The sequence below is a fragment of the Elephas maximus genome, chromosome 7 (assembly GCF_024166365.1).
Source record: "Elephas maximus indicus isolate mEleMax1 chromosome 7, mEleMax1 primary haplotype, whole genome shotgun sequence".
NCBI lineage: Eukaryota > Metazoa > Chordata > Mammalia > Proboscidea > Elephantidae > Elephas > Elephas maximus.
Genome location: NC_064825.1, coordinates 55,219,711 through 55,241,927, shown reverse-complemented (window position 1 = coordinate 55,241,927; position 22,217 = coordinate 55,219,711). Strand labels below are relative to the sequence as shown.

Sequence of the window (22,217 nt, the reverse complement as noted above, 5' to 3'; positions counted from 1 at the left end):
AGTAAGGGAATAACACAGACTTAGATTTGAATTTCAGATCTTTCCTTTACAAGTCGTTTCTTTATTTCCTAATTTATAAACTGTGTTAATAATAGTACCTGCCTCATAAGGTTGCTCTGAGGATTCAATAAGGTGATACATATAAAGAGTTTAAAAGAATGGCTGACTAAATTAAAGTATTCAAAAATTTTAATTCTTATTAGTAACATTTAGGAGTCCCTGGATGGCACAAAGAGTTAAGTACTCAGGTACTCACCCAGAGATTAGCAGTTGGAATCCACCCAGAGGCACAGTAAAATTTAGAATTTTCTCTCAAAGAAATCAATTTACAAAATCATTTTGAATGCCCCCTTTCCTCATCCTGTTTGTAAACATGGTCTACATAATATCACTTGGATAAACTCATATTTAAGTTTAATTATTACTATCAAAGTAAGTGAAATAAAGGGTAAAGTTTTTATTACGCATCTAACCTCTCAACTCTCCTATTATTTCTCTTATATTTTTCATAAAATTTATAATTCTTTAAAATTTTCATTTATATTATGATTTCAGGGAAAAAATGGATGTAGGCAGTACTCCCGCTACGTCTAACCTTGCTACCCACAATAGCTGCCCTGTAATCTAGTTGACTAAGCCACTTAATATCTGTGAGAGTCTATGTTGGTCTGAAAGAAAGTCCAGGCCCCCTTCTCCCATGTTAAAAGATGGAGGGCACTGCTATCGGTATTAATCATGTTTAAGAACGTTTTATTTGCTAAGAAGATGGAACTCTCACTGTACTATAAGAGTGAGTTACAAGTCAAGCACACATGGCATATTTTCTGTCCTTTCTTTGGGCTTCTTCCTTTGGAAAGCTGGTGTGTAAGAGCAGCTTTAGAAGCTCAAGCTCTGGCCTTGAAAAGTTTGGAGCAAATAACTCTAGAAACGTGAGAAACCACTGGTTATCTGTTCTTTTACAACCTACTTTGTGGATTTTCCCGGTTTGTTTAATTTGTTTGTTTGTTTGTCTTTAAATTCTAGCCTGTTTCTGGGCCGGGAAAAGGAGTTACTCCATAGTCCAGCCTGGCTGTATAAAGTTTTTCACTGAATTGGCAGTAGGCAGAGCAAAGCCTAATAGTTAAACATGGATTTATTTCGAGAAGAGTTATTTATGTGAGTATTCTTCCTAAGTACCTTACGGTGAGGTGTGACTGGTCAAAAACAATAACTCTATTCCTGATCTCCCAGTTAGCATTATATCACGCTACTACATACAGTATGTTTAGGAAAAAAAGTTTATTATTTTACTTTTTTGACAGGGGAAGTTTTCCAAAACTGGAATTTCCTTTGTCTATGCCTCAGAAAAAAGTGATGAGAGAAGGAAAATGAGGACAACAAACATTGTCAAAAGTGTAATTTTGGCTCTGGGAATAGATGCTTTCCAACCTACTCACCATGCACACTCTCAATTCTTCTGAAATTGAAATCTCCACCTTCTTCCTGGTTGGAATCCCAGGATTGGAACATATTCATGTCTGGATCTCCATCCCTATCTGCCTCATGTACCTAGTGGCCATTCTGGGCAATTGCGCCATCCTCTTTGTGATCAGAACAGAGCCCTCACTCCATGCACCCATGTACTATTTCCTTTCCATGTTGGCGGTCTCTGACCTGGGCCTATCCCTCTCCTCCCTCCCGACTATGCTAAGGGTCTTCTTGTTCAATGCCACAGGAATTTCTCCAAATGCCTGCTTTGCTCAAGAATTCTTCATCCATGGATTCACAGATATGGAATCCTCAGTTCTTCTGCTCATGTCCTTTGACCGCTTTTTAGCCATACACAACCCTCTGAGATACAGCTCTATCCTGACCAGTGCTAGAGTTGCCAAAATAGGTCTGGTATTTCTCATTAAAAGTATGTTCTTAGTGCTTCCATTTCCTTTCACTCTGAAAAGGTTGACATATTGTAGGAAAAGCCTACTTTCTCACTCTTATTGTCTCCATCAGGATGTCATGAAGCTGGCCTGCTCTGACAACACAGTCAACTTTTTCTATGGTTTCTTTGTTGCCCTCTGTGTGATAGCAGACAGTGTGTTCATTGCTGTGTCCTATGTGTTCATCCTAAAGACTGTGATGGGAATTGGATCCCATAAGGAGAGGTTCAAGGCCCTCAATACCTGTGTCTCCCACATCTGTGCTGTGCTTATATTCTATGTGCCCATTATTGCTTTGGCCTCCATCCATCGGTTTGGCAAGCACAAATCCCTAATGGCCATGATCCTCATTGCTAACATTTTCTTGCTAGTGCCACCTTTGATGAACCCCATTGTATATTGTGTGAAGACACAGCAAATTCGTGAAAAGTTTCTGGGGAAATTGGGTGTAAGATAAAGATATGGGAAAAAAGGAGAGCAGGGTGAGCACTATCTATGCAAAGTGTTATGGAGAAGTGATGGTTATCTGCCTTAATCATCCTTACAACTGGTACAGCATATGGCCTGGAGTACTGTATCAGCTCTGAGGTCTCTAAATTTAGGACTGATATAGGAATAAAAAAAATATATAGACAGATATTTATTGGACAGTTACACAATGTTATTAAAATCATGAATCAACACATTGATATGGAATTTTAATTACACTGTTTAATTACACTGTTTACAAGCTCAAATAGTTAAGAGCTTGGCTGTTAACTGAAATGTAAGCGGTTCAAACCCACCCAGCGGGGCTGTAGGAGAAAGATCTAGTGATCTGCTTCCATAAAGATTACAACCAAGAAAACCCTATGGGGCAGTTCTACTCTGCCACATGAGGTCAATGAACCAATCTCGATCTAATGGCATCTAACAACACAGTGCAAGGATAAGTACATGTGCAGTAGAGATTCTATCTCCATAAAGAAAATGAATATCAAAAGACTTGGAAGTTAAAAGATGCTACCCCAATCCAGTTGCTGGTCATCTTCCAGGTGGCCTCCAGATAATATTTGTTGAGGGGCCTTCAGTGAATTTTGTGGCAATTCTTCTGGATTCACCATTTAAGTGAAAGATGTCTATGGTCAAATATGCTTTGGCTTACAATCATTTCCCATTTCACATTTCAAAATGTGAAAATCATTTTGTTCACAGAAAGAAACATTGCCATAGACCTCTATATTTCTTAATTTCCTTAACAATCAAATAGAACAATAAGTGATTATCTCTTTTACCTTAGAACATTAATAGCCATGCATCATGATGACAATAAACTCTCTTGTAACATTTTTTAAAACAGACCAGCTTTTTTCTCTACATTACTTGAGGGGTCCATGAAACCATAGCTACTAAAAGGAGGATAGAGTGATAGTTTTGCTACAGTAAGGAGTAGTAAAGATAGAAATACAGTAATTTTTGAAACACTGATATTCTTGATTAGCTGTTGTAAAAATATATATCATAAAATAATGGCTCTCTTGCTTGTTTATGCACATGGTATTTTGAACTAGGATATATTCAATTACTTTTTCTTGCTTGTTTATGCACACGGTATTTTGAACTATGATATATTCAATTACTTTAAACTAGAAAGAGTTTTAATGTAGCAGAAAATATCACCACATATTATGCAATATAAAATCATATTCATGTACATATAGTTCCATTAAAAAAAGATAGTCAACTAAAGATGATTGTCTTGAATTATTTTCTCTAAAAATCCATTTGTTTCTTTTCATCTTTTATTTGTGATTACATAGAAGCAGAAAAATGTAGAAATCTTAAAATTCAGAATAAGTCAACCCTTAACTATTTTGTATTATGAATTAAGAGATTCTCTGTGGCCCCAACATTTCTCTACTTATGTTGCTATGTTATTGGTTTGCATGTCTGTCTTTCATATTTGTATTTTGTTTCCTCAAAAGGATTTCATAAATTAAATGTATTATCATATCTCTGCTACTTATACAAAAACTTATACAGTACGTATAAAATTCCAGCTGGCTAGTAGGTCCTGATATAACATCTCCCAATTTGCTATGAAAAAACAAAAAAGAAAAACACCTTTCACAACTCAGAATATGTTAATAAATTCCAAGTACTCTCAACACTGAACGTCTGAACTGATAGAAAACCTATTGCCAAAATCAGTAAGGAGTATCTATAAATAAATGTGAATATTGTTGGTAATGATTAAAGCAGAGGAGATTAGAGCTTAAGCAAAGCAGAGTCACAGAGCTGGCAGCACTTGAGCTTTACAATGAAGTTTTGTATGAGTCAAAGAAAGTTTAGGTTAACATACCAGAGTTTGGGCCTGGTGCTTCCTGCCTGCCAGGGAGTATGAAGTTGATATAGGAGAAAGTGGTCCAGACCAGAATATCTACTTGGTGTACTGTGTTCAGACACGATATTATCTGGGGGAGAACTACAGTTTCATAATTCTGTGTGTAGAAGAATTCTCTGCAACACCATATCAACCCTGTACCTGAGGTTTCTTCTTCACAAACCAAGTGTTGTTAATAAAGGTAATCTAAAGATTGTTGAAAACATTCAAGACACTGTGCAATTGCAAGTACACTGGAAGGTGGCAGTGGCTAACAGCTAAGTAGGAAGTTAACAATCCAATAATTAAGGGCAGAAACACAAAAAGAATGTGTTTCATAGACAGAGTAGATACCAAAAAGGGACTATGGAATCACAATTAGGACTGTATTTAAATATCTGGTCAGTGAGAAAAGAATCAAAGGCAATCTCTAACTTTACGTATTGGACTCATTGGAAATATAAAACAGCAATTAGAACTGAAAAAGTTTCACTTCCGCTAAGGAGGAAAGGAAAGAAAACATAGGTTACGGGGAATACATTTCTGGGGACATAGGGCTCTGTAGAGGTGACTTCAGGAACTGAAAACCATGCAAGATTTTCCTAGAGTTAAATAGCAAATTTCTATGTGCGTACATTTGAGCACATGTATAACTTTTTCCCAAGTCAAGGAAAAACCTTCATTGCCTTCTGGAAAATTTAATCACAAGAAAAAAATAAGAGTTTATTTATCTGAATGAAAAAAATTATTGTCATTTATTCGTAGCCTAAGAATTTTCTTTCTTAAATAGATCATTAAATTTTTTGTCAGGATAAAGTGGTCTTATTATGCATTTATTGTACATGGGAGCCCATGTGATTATTTTTAAAAATATTTGAAGGGCGTATACACAATTAATTTGATTTTGAATTGTATTAATTCTTGAACTCTTTGATAAGCTCAGAGAAATTTGTTTTTCTTTGCTTCAATAATTGAGTTGGAATCATCTAAGTAACCAAAATGCCTGGGGATACCAATGTCCTAAATACCTTTCCTACTTATACATAATTCATGTTGTGACAATCCCCCACCATTTCAGCCCCACCTTCCTCTCTAAGACCCCTCCCACTGGATCTGCTTGAACCCCTGGATTGGAACAGCTGGAGCATAGTCTGGCGGATTGTCTTGGTCTTCAAGCTATAAATTACAGGATTCAGTACAGGTGGTACAAGCAGATAAACATTGGCCAAAATGCCACAGAGCACTCTTGGAGTAGAGCTGTAGAGGCGATGTGCCATAGATAGGGTGATCATTGGCACGTAGAAAACAGTGACAGCACAGATGTGACAGACACAAGTGTTAAGGGCTTTTTGTTGCTTCTTGGGTGCCACGATGCTCAGAACAGTACGGAGGATGAGGACATAGGATAAAAGGATGAACAATAAGTCAGTGCCAGTCAGATACAGCTGAAAAAACATGCCCCCAAAACTGGCCACCCAAGGGTTAGAATATGCGTATTTGATTATGTCCGCGAAGTAGCAAAATGGATGGGAGAGCTCTTGACCTCCCTGGAAAGACATGTTCTTCAAAGCTAGAAACATGAAAAACATGATAATTACTTGCCGGATGCAGATGACCAGCCCAATCACCGTGGTCATCATGTCTGTGAAGATAGTGGCATACTTCAGTGGATTACAGATGGCCATGAAGCGGTCAAAGGCCATGGCTACCAGCACTGAGGACTCCAGGAAGGAGAAGGTATGTATAAAGAACATTTGAATGAGGCAGGCTTTAAAGCTGATCTCCTGGAAATGTAACCAGAGAACCCCAAGCACAGTGGGGAGGGTTGTGATAGTCAAGCATAGGTCAACAGCTGACAGCATCGAGAGGAAATAGTACATAGGCTTGTGGAGTCTCTTGTTAGTAATGATGACAAACAGAATCATGCTGTTCCCCAAGAGGGCAATGGTGTAGAGACAGCACACAGGAATGGAGATCCACACATGACCACGTTCCAAGCCAGGGAAAGCAGTGAGGAGGAAATTTGAGGAGGGCGATGTGGTGTTATTGAAAATTAACATGGTAGATTGAGGACACACCTGAAAACAGAAGCAATAGTTACCATGCCTATTATGATATCGATCCTTTTCTCATGTTCTAATCTCTTTTTTGAACCCTTTCCACAATTACACAATTGTCTCTCTTTATTCAACATCCCCAATCTAATTACTTTGCCTATCACTTAATTTTAGTGTCTTGGATTTTCTGGTCAGACCCCATCCCCATTTTCCTGCCTCTACCCTGTCTGTATTGTAACCATCAGTCTCTCTAGGCTAATCCCTACTCTAGTGCCCAGACTAACCTTGACTTGAGGTAGCAAGTACCTATCAATTTCTGTCACACACATGCGCCCATACCAACAAAGCAACAACAACCACAACTACAACTTGATGTACCTTTGTATTAAGTCTCCATGCCACATAAGTTGCTCTAGAAGTAATGGAGAGGCACACAGGAGCTACTGGGCACCTGTGAAGGCAAACCCTATAATATTCTTACTGGAAGCTGGTTTGGGATATTGTATACAGAGCTATCATTGTCCCTGTCATGGACCACACTCCTTTCTTAGACTTTTCTATTAGAAGGGTTTCTCTATTCCAGTTCCTGTAACTTACTTTCTCCTCCACTGCACATGTTTATGAGGCTTGGATTTGTCTGGTGTTCTATTTCTGTGTCTCTGTAATTTCCCAGGTATACTGATCCCTGGTGGCATAGTAGTTAAGTGCTACAGCTGGTAACCAAGAGGTTGGCAGTTCAAATCTGCCAGGCACTCCTTGGAAACTCTGTGGGGCAGTTCTACTCTGTCCTATAGGGTCGCTATGAGTTGGAATTGACTCTACAGCAGTGGGTTTGGTTTTGGTTTGATTTACTGATCCCTGTTATCCTTATCTCCATCTTATACCTTGGGGTTATCTATTTATACTGCTTTCCATGGATATCCACCATATGATCTTGAATCCATTTACTACGAGCAGACTGCTCTAATGAATCTCACCAAGAATTCCAGAAATTGTTTTGAAATAAATGATTTAAGTATCCTGATCTGGGCATAGGAGATAAGCCTACATAAGGCCCCTGTCAAAAAAGCTTCTACCTCAGTTCTGATATTTTGTCAAGGTCAGAACAAGAGTTTAAAAGTCACCTTGGAAACCACACTTTTCTTAAATGGCTACACTATGATTGAGCTGTAGCCCTTGCACTTACTTTATGTTATTAGGAGGATCCAGGATGACCAAACTGTGCATTCCTCCTTCCTTGCTTTCCTTCACCTGCTATGAGTAAACCACTTCTGCCAATATACAGAGTTCTCCTAAGTAAATTAGTGAAATTCACTTTTGTGGGGCCTAGTTATATCCCTGTTGTTAGATTACTTTCAGGAATGTTGATCTGTGCATGGGAACAGTCAGCAACATGTGATGAATGACTTTGGAAAAAGCATGAATGAGCTGAAAGTAGGGCCTGGCAACACAAAAGGAGTTACTACAGGAATAGCCAGGCTGAGATGACATCACATATTGGAATCAAATGCAGTTCAGTGGATGAGAAAGTATATAAAATGGAAGCTGCAAAGAAAAAGAACCAGAGTGACAAAGGAAGCAGAAGCTAGGACCTAAATCTTAATATTACCATTACAATTCTACTGGGTACTTGTAACTTGTAACTGACTACTGGTATTATCATTGCTGATTTCTTTCTTTTTTTTTTTTACTTAGTTCAAGTAGTCATCAACAAAGAGCTAACAAGGAATGATATACCTAGCCCAATTGTCTATGTGGACACAGCAGGGCCTAAGTGTCTTCATCTTTCAGTAGTCTGGGCTTGCTGCACTGGTGACAGAGTAAATATAAGGAATATTAATGCCAGATCCTAACTGTCACTGAATAAAAATGAATATGCAGGATCACGGATTGTTTTTTTAACCCTCCTCCAGTCTACTAATAACAGTGATGGAAATAATCACTTGTTACATCAATGGGGAAAAAAAAGATGGAGCAATACTTTTTCTATTTTAATCATTAGTACTGATACATTACACATGGCCAGTATTTGGTTAGAGCCCTGGTTGCTAAGAGCTCAGCTGTCAACCCAAAGGCTGGCAGTTCAAATCTACCAGCCACTTCTCAGAAACCATATGAGGCAGTTCTACTCTGTCCTATAGGGTCACTATAAGTCACAATCAACTTGATGGCAATGAGTTTTTTGGTTTTAGTATTTGATTGGGAAAGAAAAGTAAGACAAAGGAAAGCTGATGCCAAATGAGATATAAATTATAAATGCACTGAACCAAATCAACCACTCAGGTCTCTAAATGACTATTTCCTACCAGTTATTGTGCTGAGGGCCAGGAAGACAGAAATGAGTGAAGAACTATTTCTGTATTTAAAACTCTCACAACCTAGTAAAATTGAATGAAGTAAGAAGCCAAGGCAAAATATTAATGGAGGCCTATTGGGAAAACCAGGGAAGACAAAATAGGAAAACCAGGGAAGACAAAATAGTCAGATAGGAAAACATAACTATTTGAGAACAAAACTGTTGAGATTTCTGTTGCATTCTTCTTCTTCTCAGCCTCACAAAGCTGGGTATTATAAGTGAATCTCCATTTAGGCAGTAACCATCCATAAGTCCCTCTGCAACACAAAACCATTCAGTCCATCAAATATCCTCCAAAATCACTTTTTATATACTTTTTATAATGCTTATATTTTATTGTGATTGCTTGGTCACATTTCTTTCCCTCACTAGAATACACTCTCTGGGAACACCTTTCAAGTCCACTCAAAAGCACCTTGCAAGAACTGTCTGGTAAACTACTTCCAAAAAATCAACCATTGAAAACCCTATGGAGGAAAATTCTACTCTGACACATTTGGGGTTGCCACAAGGACCTCTTTAAAGTGTTGAAAAACAAAGAAGTCACCTTGAAGACTAAGGTGCACCTGACTCAAGCCATGGTATTTTCAATCACATCATACGATCTGAATGCTGGACAATGAATAAGAAAGACCGAAGAAGAATTGTCGCCTTTGAATTGTGGTGTTGGCAAAGAATATTGAATATACCCTGGACTGCCAAAAGAATGAACAGATCTGTCTTGGAAGAAGTGCAACCAGAATGCTCCTTAGAGGCAAGGATGGCGAGACTGCGTCTTACATACTTTGGACATGTTGTCAGGAAGGATCAGTCCTTGGAGAAGAACATCATTCTTGACAAAGTACAGGGTCAGCGGAAAAAAGGAAGACCCTCAACAAGGTGGATTGACACAGTGGCTGCAAAAGTGAGCTCAAGCATAACTAGGATTATAAGGATGGCACAGGACCGGGCAGTGTTTCGTCCTGTTGTGCGCAGGGTCTCTATGAGTTGGTACCAACTCGACGGCACCTAACAACAACAACGTGAGTCAGAGGCTACTCAACAGCAACTGTTAAAATATTGATGGATAAGTGAATAAATGATAGATGATATAAAGATGGATGAAGACTGGATGATAGAGATGTAGATTGAGCCTAGAACCAACCAGAAAACATAAAGAAGAGTGCTCACTCTTTCATTGATTTGGAAATAAATAAAAGAGGGTAGGCTATGGGGAAAGGAGAAGAATTAGCATGCTTGTTATATGACATACATTTTGCTAGCTGCCTTATGTATCATTTTATATAATCCCAGCAAAAAATTGAGGTAAATTTTTTCTTCTATTTTAAAGAAATAAAATGGATCCAGTGAGGTTAAAGTAGCATACCCAAGGTAAAATAGCTAGATACAGATTCAAGATTCAAAACCAGATCTGCTAATTCCAAAGTCCATTTTTTATTACACTGAACCACACCATCAGAGAAGCCAGGCTTATGAGACAAGTTGGACTGTGTGATATTCTTATTTTAAAATAAAATAATCGTTATATCATGTACCTATGTGATTCATAAAAAGAATAATAGAGATGAGAAATAAGTAAAATAGAGAACTGTATCCTCGCAACACATGTAAAGAAAAACGTATGTGGAGTTAACGTGCATTTAAAAATGTGTGAATATCTGCACATATTTTTGTTGTGTCTGTCCCCATGTGGGGTATGTAGAGAGGAGTTTTGAGTAGAAGAGTAACAGGGAGAGAAGATGCCAGTAAAGTATATTCCAGTTGTATTCTGTTCTAGAACAGTGACTCATAAAGGACAGAAAGATGCCACTGAATAAGGATCAGGGAGAGAAGAAAAAAAGAGGCTCATTTTGCTTGCTTCCTGGGAACTTGTCTTTCCATTGAATGGAGATACGAAGACAAAACAAAGAGCAGAGGGTTTTCTCTATAAATTCAGTGAGTTTGTGGTCTCTGGAACCAGTAGTGGGACAAAGTTCAATGCCTCAGTTTGTCAAGATTTTTTCTGCACTGCCACTAACCAGAGGAATAGGCTACCGATTTCTGTCTTCAACCACAGGTTCCATTTGATTGGCTAGGCAGAGGGTAAGATCTGTCCATTCACATACAGATGGCTATATTAAATGACTTTGATAACAGTTTCTTAACTCAATAACTTTGTGATCCCGTGATTAACACCCCTGCTTTCTGGCATCAATAAAGGTGTATATATCTTCTTCACTTACATCTCTCCCTCCCCACCTTGTGTTCTTTACTCAATGCCGAAAACCTATTCTGTTCATAATCTGGACCCTGCCCGGACAGCTCTGGGTCAGTTAATCTGAAACTTCTCGTCTGTAAATCTCTCTACCACTTATTGCTTTGTCCTTACATCTGGCCCTTAATAATGAGGTATGGCGGCCGATGTTGGTAATTTTCATATGAAAGTGCCATCTCCTTTTTCTGCCTGGAGTGTGAGTTACTTGAGAGTTTGAGCATGCTTGTTTTTTCTCCCTCGATGCTAGCTACTAAAAAGGACCTGGCACGCTAGACTGTTAGTATCATCGATCGATTGCTGAACAATCGTAGCCACAAGTAAAGAGTTCTGCATCCCTTTCCCTTTTCTCCTTCTTTTCTCCTTTACTGCTTTCCTCTGTCCTCCTATCTCAATTCCTTTTAGGTTCCATTATACCCCTCCATTCTTCATCCCACCATACTTGTTATTTCCATCAATGCATTGCTTCTTCTCCCTCCCCTCCTTGTTCCTACCGTTCCCCTCTCTTTAATTCCTCCCCATTTATTTACTCTCCTTACCTGCTCACAGCAGCAGGAAATACCACCAACAGCACAGAGGGGGGACAGAACCAGCTCCCAAGGGTGGAAGGCTTTATAAGCAGCCTAGTAGAGTCATCAGGAAACACAGAGCTATCTTAATTGGTGAGTGAATGGGTGGTGCAAGAATGATGAAGCCCGTATGGATATGTTCTTCTACAGCAACTCAGACTAAGCTTCATATTCTGCTTCCAAATCCAAGCAAACACCATCTATCAGGGGCTGGAAGCAGAATGCAGGCCCTGGGGCTGACAGAAACGGGTGTCTACAAAATCTGACTGGCTGGGTCAGATAATTGCAACAATTCCTCTTTAACCAGCCTTAGGCTACAGATACTCAGTTAGAAAGGTTGCCTGAACATCAGAGCTGGAGTTGGAGAGGACAGAGAAAAGAGGTATTCTTCTGTTAACTGCTACCAACATGTACTCTTCCTAACAATTCTCATCATCCTCAATTTCTCATGATCCCCTGGCCATTTGCGTGTTCCTCCTCTTATGCAGGAATCCCTCCCAATAAGCCTTCCTGTTAACTGAGCCACATCTGCAGCCCACTAACCTTTTTAAATATAATTACGCAAATATTTGTTGAACACAATATATGCCAAAAACTCTACTATGCCCTTTAAACACAGTCTTTTTTTTTTTCATCATCAAGCCTATGAAATAAGTATTATTTTCCACTATTTTACAGCAGAAGAAACTGAAGGTCAGAGAGGTTTTCAATAACTTTACTCATGTCAAAGTTAGGAAGTGGCAGAGCTGGTATTCAAATCCTTGTTCTATTTTACTCCAAAGCTCATGATTTTAACCACGATGTTATATTGTCTTACATTGTAGTCTGTGTCCAATCATATCTTTGAGAAATCTGGTTGCAATACATGATAATCTATGCATTCTGTTGATTGCTTCATTCCCAACTGCATGACCAGATATGATTTAAGCCTGATTTTGAACAGGACCTAGTTCTCCACTGTAGGCAATGCATTAATAACCCTGATCATGACTAATATTCTGAGACTTTTTATTCTCCTTGAAACATTTTCCCACCCATTTTCTCTAGCAGGAGCACTGAGCAAAGATGCTTTTTCAATAAGTACCTAGGAAAGTTAAGTAAATCCATAAATTTAAACATCAAGTAATGTTCATATTCATATGTAAGTACCACCCCTTCACCCTGATTCCTGTCAGCAAAGATGAGCAACTCCTGGAATGTCAAATGAGATTTACTAATATTAAAGGAGAATAGTGAATTTAGAAAGCATAAACTCAATCTGGCAAAAGTATGGAGTTCACTCATTCATTAATTCAAAAATATATATTAATTGTCCACCACATGTTCTGAACTACATTAAGTACTTGGGATACGATACAGTGAAATAAAAAAGACTTCTGTTCTTATAAATGTTATAGAGTAGCAGGGAAGAAATGCCATTAGGTAATTAAAGTATGTAGTGTAAAACTCCAATGTAATCTAAGTCAAGAAATCAAAAGACGTATTGCATTGGGAAATCTGCTGCAAAAAAACCTGAAAAGCAAAGATGTCACCTTGAAGACTAAGGTGCGCCTGAACCAAGCCGTGGTATTTTCAATCGCACAATATGCATGCAAAAGATAGACAATAAGTAAGGAAGACCAAAGAAGAGCTGACACCTTTGAATTGTGGTGTTGGCAAAGAATATTGGACATATCATGGTCTGCCAAAAGAATGAACAAATCTGTCTTGAAAGAAGTACAACCAGAGTGCTCCTTAGAAGCAAGGATGGAGAGATTACATCTTACATGTTTCAGACATGTTGTCAGGGGGGATCAGTCCCTGGAGAAGGACATCATGCTTGGTAATGTAGACCATCAGCTGAAAAGAGGAAGACCCTCAAGAAGATGGATTGACACAGTGGCTACAACAATGTGCTCAAGCATAACAACGATGGTGAGCATGGCACAGGACTGGGCAGTGTTCCGTTCTGTGGTACATAAGGTAGCTATGAGTCCGAACTGACTCAATGGCACCTAACAACAACAACAACAAAGTGAAAGACTCCAGTATACTCTAAGGCAGGTCAGCAAAGCCTTTTGGAAAGAAGGGAGATATGAAGCAAATCTAAAGTATGTTTAGAATTCCCTCTTCTTCCTGCTCACTGAATGCACTATGCTTTCAGCCTTTACATATGCTGTTTTCTCTTTCTTATCTCCACACTAGCTTGCACATACCCATATGTCTTTTATAGAAAATACTCCAGGAAGACATAAATAAACACAAAAGACAAGACAAAATATCATATTTTTATGCAAATAATTCACGCTTTCTACGTTTGTTTGCCAACCATACCCTCCCGACACAAGATATTTTCATAAGCACTATGCTAATTTTTTTACAGGAACAAGTAACACACAACACTTGCTTTTTGTGTAAAAATGTGGTAAATTCAATATACAGCATTGAATAAGAGTGATAAAAATGGTTCTCATTTATGATTTCTATCTCTTTATTGATAGTCTCTGATGCAACATTGTCATCTTACCTTCTTTTACTCCATTAATCATGATTTCTTTTAGTTCTTTGAACATATTTATAATGGCGATTTGAAGGCTTTGTCTATCGAATCTGACATCTGAATATCTATTCACTCTCACAATGGTTTCTGTTGCTTGCTTTTTTTGTATGGCTTATAGTTTCTTGTTTCTTTGTATGGTTCCTATTTTTTTGTTGGACATTTTTGATAATATATTGTCAAAAATAAAATTCCCACAAGACTATATTTGTGTAGGAACTCCTGAGCTCTACTTTCAGTTCATGAGTTGGGGGCATCAGGTCTGGAAGGCAGACAAAGCTGAAGAGTTTTATGGGCACAGACATACAGGAACAAGGATGCTATACCCAGTGCCATCGAGTCATTTCTGACTCAACAAGCAAACTTTCGGAATGGCTGGCAGGTATCTCCTTATTTGAAATTAAGGGGAAATTTTGAGCTAGGTTTGACTGAGCAGGGAAGTTCTAATTGGTTAGCTTAGGTTTCCATTTCTGAGAGAACCAATTGATTGACTTATATTTCAGCTCCTGGGAAGGTCAGACATTTACAGGAAGTAGAAACTACCTAGGTTTTGGTTTGCTGATATGGGACTTAGCATAAGTGAATCCATCTTGGAACTATTATAGTAGTTAAAATATAGTCAGGTTAAATATTATAGCAACTCTGAGTACTACCCGTCCACCCACCCCGAGCTTGATATTGTTATGTCGTTCTTTATTTCTTTAGTGAAGGGCTAGATTATTTTAGTGAAGTCTATCTTCCCCACCTCCACCAAAGTGTTAAGCGTCTGATGTTGTTCCTCAACACGTGCAGTCTTGAGTATGCTCACTGTTACTCTGGGACAACAGGAGTCCCTGGGTGGTCCACAATTACTAGCCAAAAAGTTGGTGGTTCGAACCTACCCAGAGAGATCTGGGAACACAGTCCTGATAATCTGCTTCTGAAAGGTCACAGCCTTGAAAATGCTAGGTAGCACAGTTCTTCTCTGCACACATGGGACCCTTAAGAGTCAGAATTCACTTGAAGGCAGCTCAAAAGAAAACCCTAGGACACCAGTTGTTTCAGCAGGACTTTCTTTGTCTCTTTTCCTGACCACACCCAGCTATTAAGCTCCACTAATTGCTGACTGATTGCCTGATTGTTTTCAACAATTCTCTGGAGCATAAATTGCTCCTCAGACTTGTTAGGTTCCATCGAGTTCTGACTCATAGCGACCCTATGTACAACAGAACAAAATACTGTCAGGTCCTGCGCCATCCTCACAACGGTTTCTATGCTTGAGCCCATTGTTGCAGCCACTGCATCAATTCACCTCATTGAGGGTTTTCTTCTTTTTCACTGACCCTCTACTTTACCAAGCATGATGTCCTTGTCCAGGGGCTGGTCACTCCTGATAACATGTCCAAATTATGTAAGACAAAAGTCTTTCCAACTCTCTTCTGAGGAACATTCTAGCCATCCTTCTTCCACAGACTAAACCTATCACATTCAGGCTCCTTTGAAGAGGTAATTCCTGGGGTGGGTTCCTCCCAGCTGTTTCTTTTCCTGGTTCTCTTAGGCTAACTAGCCAGCTTATGTTGTTGCCAGGTACGGAGTAGATTTTGACTTACAGTGACCCCATGTGACAAAGTAAAACTGCCTCATAGGATTTTCATAGGCTAGAATTTTTATAAGAGGAGTCCTGGTGGCACAGTGGTTAAGCACTCGGCTGCTGACTGAAAGGTCAGCAGTTCTAACTCACCAGTCACTCAGTGGGAGAAAGATGTGGCAGTCTGTTTCTGTAAAGATTTACAGCCTTGGAAACCCTATGGGACAGTTCTACTCTATCCTATAGGGTGGCTATGAGTAAGAATTGACTTGCCAGCAATGGGTTTTATCTTTACAGAAGCAGATTATCACCTCTTTCTCCCATACTGCCACTGGGCTTGAACCACCAACCTTTGGGTTAGCAGCTAAACGCTTAACCGTTGTGCTGCCAGGGCTAGCCATCCTACAGTTCAACCTATATGTTCCAATGAATCTACCAATCTCTTCCCAATTGTCTTTTATCACAACCACCACTATTTTTGAGAGTGCCCTTAGGTTTGAACTTCTCCACACTCTGTTGCAAATTGAGTCAGTTCTTTTCGGAAGAGGTTAGGAGCTCTCAGTTTTACAGGACTTCTTCTGCTCTGAGGTAAAATCTCAGAGCTTGGATATCGAAGCTGAGGTTAAGGAAAATGTGGCCCCTTTATCTGAGATATTCCTCACTTTAGGAGCTAAGTACTTAGTGGGGGGAGGGGGAACAGCAGCCTTAGTTCTTCTCTGATAATCTCTCCCAATATGGAACCACATATCTATGAGGATGAGGCCCCAGTATCCTCAGTGATGCCATGCGCAAAGTAGAGCCTTTATCCCATAAGTGAGGGCTGAACTAAAGAAAGGAGCCCCACCTCTCTGCTACACATGACTGCCCAGAGCTTAATATGGGCAGGTAGCTGTAGGCAGGATGAGAAATGATGAGGATGTTCTACTTCTCCCAGGAAGAGGGTTCCCCTACTGGAAGCTGGACTTAGAGGGATTCCTCTGTACTTGGCTGTACCAGTCTGGACTGGATTTTTTATTTCACTGAGTTGAGGGAGTGGGGGGACTAGGTCTTGCTTTTGATACAATAGACTCCTACTCTTCTTACCAAATTTAAGTAGATCTTTTTAAATAAATGTTTCTTCATTTGTTGTGTGTCCTTGGGGCCATTTCCAGAGAATTTAAATGTTTGCTTGTTTTAAATAATCTCCACCAGTTTCACTGGAAGCAGATCCGCAGAGCTCTTCCTAATGTCATACCAGAAGTTCTTCCTCTCTGGAATGATTAGAATGGAGCAAGAACAATCTGGGATTTGGGTGGATTTTTTTTTTTTTTTAAAAAGATTGTTATACAATGGAATAAAATGGAATTATACTCCATATTAAAAAGGAATGAACTACCAACACATGCAACAATATGGGTAAATCTCTAATGCATTATAATAAGAAGCCATACACAGAAGAATACATACTTTAGGATTCTATTTATATGACATTATGGAAAAGAAAAAATTATAGAGATGAAAACAGATCAGTGGTTGCCAGTATTGGACATGGCAGGTGGGGTGGACTATAAAGAGCAACATGAGAGAATTTTAGAGGGTGATGGAATTGTTCTGTGTCTTGGTTTTGGTGAGGTTACCCATCCATTTGTCAAAACATACATAACCAAAAAGAGTAAATATTACTGTATATGTTTTTAAAAAGTCACATGCTGTTGTTTTCAGAAATGAAATTTCATGTTTTTAACAAGCTGTATAAGACAAAATTTCACTTTTATCAAAACCATTATGCAATGTTAAAACCCAATAGAACTGCACTATCTAATACAGTAACCCCTAGCCACATGTGGCTATTTAAATTTACATTTAAATTAATTAAAGTAAATAAAACAAAAAACTAATTTTTTCAGTTACAGTAGCCACATTTCAATTGCTCACTAGCCACTTGTGGTTAGTGGCTACTGTTTTAAACATCAGAGAAATAGAGCATTTCTATCATTTCAGGCAGTCATATCGTACAGCACTGAATTGTATACTCTTCTCTGACTTCATTGCATTTCCACAGAAGTAGTAGACACCATTAAGGGTCAATCCTGCCTCTGCAGAAAACCCGGACTATCTGCCACCAGATCTGCTTGGTTCTGACACTGTACACAATGGGATTGAGCACAGGGGGGAGCAGCAGGTAGATATTGGCCATGAGTGTGTGTACTACAGGTGACAAATGCTTCCCATACCGGTGAATCAGCGTCATGCCAATGAGAGGCACATAGAAAAGCAGCACTGCAAAAATATGAGAGAGGCAAGTATTGAGAGCCTTGAGCCTCTCTTCCCAGGAAGCAATGCCCAAGACTGCATGAAAGATTAGAATATAAGAGACCAGAAGGATCAAGGTGTCTAGCACAATGGTGAAGATCACAGCCAGTAAGCCATAGATGTTATTGACACGGGTGTCAGCACAGGCTAGCCTCATGGCATCCTGATGGAGGCAGTACGTGTGGGAAAGGACATTGGAGTTGCAGAAAGGTAGCCTTTTGATAAGAAAAGGCACTGGTAACACAGCTCCTACACTTCTCAGAAGGACTGCTGCACCTATCTTGCCAATGACACCATGGGTGAGAATGGTAGCATAGTGCAGAGGAAACCGAATGGCAACAAAGCGATCAAAGGCCATAGCCACCAGAACACCTGATTCCACTCCCCCAAAGGTGTGGATGAAGAACATCTGGGTGATACAGGCATCAAAGGTTACTGAGCGCCAGTTGAACCAGTGAACACTGAGCATGGTGGGCATGGAAGAGAATGAAAGGCTGAGGTCAGTGGCAGCTAACATGGCCAAAAAATAATACATGGGCTTGTGTAGGCTGCGCTCTACTTTGATGACAACAAGGATGGTGACATTGGCAAGGAAAGTGGTACTGTAAAGAAGACAGAGGGGCAAAGCCATCCAGAAGTCCTTCTCCGACATTCCTGGAATCCCAGTCAGGGTGAAAGTCTGATGGTGCCAGGTGGTGTGGTTCAGTACTGACATAATGGTATGAAGGTGGTAACTAGGGGAAGAGAGAAGGGCACATTGACTGGAATCAGCAGAAATAGGTACTCAATAGTGGCCATTAGAGGGAGCATCTTAAATATTATTCTAATACACCATATTCACAGTCTGATACAAAAACAGATTAGACCCTGCCAAATGCAGCAATAATTGTGTTACTGACTGTCAATTGCTAAAGTACCTGAGAGAAAAACAAAAAAAACAAACAAATAAAAACCACTTCAATCAGCAACCATACCCAATTTGGATACAAATAATTTAGAAACATAAGATGATTAGCAGTCTTGTAGATGACATTGTACATTTGTGTGGGTCATGCACCTTAATACTAACCATAAAAGACATATTAGCAGTAGCACAAATATGATATAAGGGCTATTCATAAACACAGATATGCAGATTCTGTGTGTGTGTGTGTGCTGTTTGTGACCTTAAATTGCTGTGACATAGCAGAGATCTTTTCCCTCTTTGGGACTTAATTTCTCAACCTGCATAATATGGGAAAAGAGGAGAAAAGTAATACTCTTTAATGATTTTACGGATCAGAAACAGGAGTGAACCGTGTGTCTGGGGTTGAACAAATACATGCCTTACAGATGGGTCAGCATATCCAGCTTATCTCCTCAGCTGAACGTAGCTTAACTCTATCTCCCTCAATAATAGCGATGGGTCTAGAACTCGGTGGAAACTAAACTTTTCCTCACAGCAAAAGGGCAGGAGCTTCTGTGGCTTCAGAAGGGAATATGAGGGTGGAAGGAAAGGAGAAATGGGTGATGAAAGTCATTCTCTTCTCCCACTATGGACCTACAGTTCCATGCTTTTTTCCATTCAGGCAGTCAAGTGGAAGGGCTACTCTCTGAGATAACAAGCAAAAAACCAAACTAGTTGTCATTGAGTCATCTCCAACTCATGGCAACCCTATATGTAGGTCAGAGTAGAACTGTGCTGCATAGGATTTACAACGGCTGAATTTTTGGAAGAAGATTGCCAGGACATTCTTCCAAGGTCCTTCTAGGTGAACTCAAAACTCCAAACTTTTGGTTAGTGCCAAGCATGTTAATATTTTACACCACCCAGGGACCCCTCTCTGAGGTGTCAGCAGGAGCATAACGCTATACTCTTGAAGAGTCTGAGCTGAGGCTAAAGCATAGAGCTGGTCCCTTATATTTGTCCTTTGTAGTTACCTTGGATTGATCTCTCACCTGGGGGAGGGATATGCTTGCTATATTGAACTGGGTCTTAGGAAGGGAGGACACTTATCTACAAGGCTCTTGGTCTACTCTTTTAACCTTTGGCAGGATGACATACTCCTTCTCCCCATAATTCCTACATCTACAGTCAGAAGTGTAAATTCTACTTTAATGTAAAGGGAGAAGGAAATGGAAAAAAATAATTCCTACTGAGCAATTTATACGTTCTAAATTCTTTATAAATTTGCAGAAACCAGAAACAATAGGCCTGTATAATGTCATATGATAGACAACGGAAAGAAAAATGGCAGATATTTACAAATTACTTGAGTCTTTTAATAACAATAGATACATTTTGAGTGCTTTTTTACCTTACAGGTTCTGGTCTTAGCCCTTTACATGTATTATCTCACTTAATGAACAAAAAAACCTTTTGAGAAAAGTAATATTTATTATCACCACTCTATAGATGACAAATACAAAACACAGAAAAGTAACTTGGCCCAAGATCTAAAACTAAAACTTGGATCCAGGTGCTTTGATCACTGTCATTTGAAGTTCTGTTTGGTCCTAAAGGAAGAGATTAATGTTCAAACATAGAAAAAAATTTTGCCATCAAATTAAAATTCCAGCCAAAACAACAGACTCAGCTCAGCTGACCTGGCCTTCTGCACTACAACTACTCAATCCTGACTTCTAAATATTTTTCTATGAAGTGACTTTACTACATTTCTCTTCATTCTGTGACAGAATCCTCAGAGAAGACACTACCCAGATTGTTCTCCCTACTCACCCAAAACCTGGCATAGGAGAAATGAGTCTTTTGTAAAACCCATAGCCACAGCAACACAGCTAGAGATTTAAAACCAGTAGCATCCTAACCCAGAGTTGCCTCTGGAGTAATCCTCTGATCACATGAGTATCAGTCATTGTGGAAACACCCCCAGCGCTAGAGAATAGATAGAGCCAGGCTTCAGAGCACATGTGGTTTTTGCCTGGGTCCCAGAGGACCTGGTTTTCCCTAATACAAGCTTGTGATGCTAACTCGTCCATAGACTCAATCTCAGTCCTATATACTCCTTACTTGGTCTTATACTTTAAATCTATTTTCTCAAGGAGGGAGATACTACCACTTCTTTGAATATCACTTATATACTGATCACCTCCAATATATTCCTTCAGGTCTGAATTCTGCCTTGAGCTACAACTAAACTTTCTGTTTGATAACTCTAGTTGAATATCAACTAGGAAGCTCAAAATCAATATAGATAATACAATAAAGCAAACAACAAAAATAATTTTTTTTCCTATCCACTAAATTTAAAAAATCACTCTAACCATACCAAAATCTACCCAGTTGCCAATACTAAAAATTCAGAATTTGTACTTGAGTTGTTTTTTTTTTTTTCCTCCTTTTCCTCATAGCTAATGTCTCACCAACTCCTATTGACTCCATAATTAAAATAGATTCCATATATTTTAAGTTCCCTTCATTTCCATTTTTATCATCCTAAGAAAACTGTCATCATCTCCCATCAGGACTAAAGTAATAGCTCCATAACTATTGCTTTATTTTTTTTAATTTACTAAATTTGGTTTTATTATGGCATAATTCTCAAGCCATGAAAGCCACTGATATTAACTTTACATTCCAATGTTTTTCAGCAACTTTATACAAGTGCACATTTATTATCCCAAACCAGTTTTAAAGCATCCCTCACCTAAAAATTTCCCCTTATGTGGATTTAAAATTAACCCTGGACCAATCCCTGATACCAGGTATAAGGACAAATACAAATAAGAAGTTTTAATTTTCCCTGTTGAAAATGGGGGAAGAGGCTCTTCACCTCCTAGTTCTTTCAGAATTCACATTAGATAACATGTAATTGTAAATTCTTTCTCTGTCTCTTTGAATAGGAAGTAAATCCAAGATGTCAACTCAAGGACGCGGCAGCCACCTCTTTAAAGTATAACTTCATGTAATCTTCCCCTATCTTCCAGTCTCCTGAAAGGAGATTAGCATATCTGCAGGTATTCTTCCATAAAGATATTAGAAAATTAGGAATTTTATTTTGAACAAGATAAAGAAGAATGTGATGGGTTGTAGCCATTTAGCTATATAAAGGGTCAGATTCCTTTATGCCTTTGTAATCTCTTTGAAGAGTTGCCTGTGATGCATCACATTCTGGTTTAATGAGTATTCAATAATAAAACTTTTCTCTCAATTCTATTTTTGTGGAGAGGTTTTCTGGGTCAGGAGTAGATTTTGTTTTAGTAGCTTTTCCCCTGTGAAAAGCATTTAAAATTGAGGCCCTTGGCATGACTGATATGGCTGGCACAGGGCCTGCACCAGACTCCATTTTCTTTAAGCTTGCCTTTGAAGAC

General features: G+C 39.0%; 3 protein-coding genes across 3 annotated transcripts; 1 reads left to right on the top strand and 2 right to left on the bottom strand.

Annotated features, from left to right (window-relative positions):
- Nucleotides 1-1,437: 1,437 nt before the first annotated feature.
- On the top strand, nucleotides 1,438-2,373 carry LOC126079153 (olfactory receptor 51A7-like). The gene has a single exon (XM_049890074.1). The coding sequence runs from the start codon at nucleotides 1,438-1,440 to the stop codon at nucleotides 2,371-2,373; it is 936 nt and encodes a 311-aa protein (XP_049746031.1).
- Nucleotides 2,374-5,315: 2,942 nt separating this feature from the next.
- Nucleotides 5,316-6,356, bottom strand: LOC126079935 (olfactory receptor 51T1). Its single transcript, XM_049891290.1, has one exon. It carries the CDS (start codon nucleotides 6,336-6,338, stop codon nucleotides 5,316-5,318), a length of 1,023 nt encoding a protein of 340 aa, XP_049747247.1. The 5' UTR covers nucleotides 6,339-6,356.
- An 11,314-nt stretch (nucleotides 6,357-17,670) lies between these two features.
- On the bottom strand, nucleotides 17,671-18,621 carry LOC126079934 (olfactory receptor 51H1-like). Its single transcript, XM_049891289.1, has one exon. It carries the CDS (start codon nucleotides 18,619-18,621, stop codon nucleotides 17,671-17,673), a length of 951 nt encoding a protein of 316 aa, XP_049747246.1.
- Nucleotides 18,622-22,217: the final 3,596 nt, after the last annotated feature.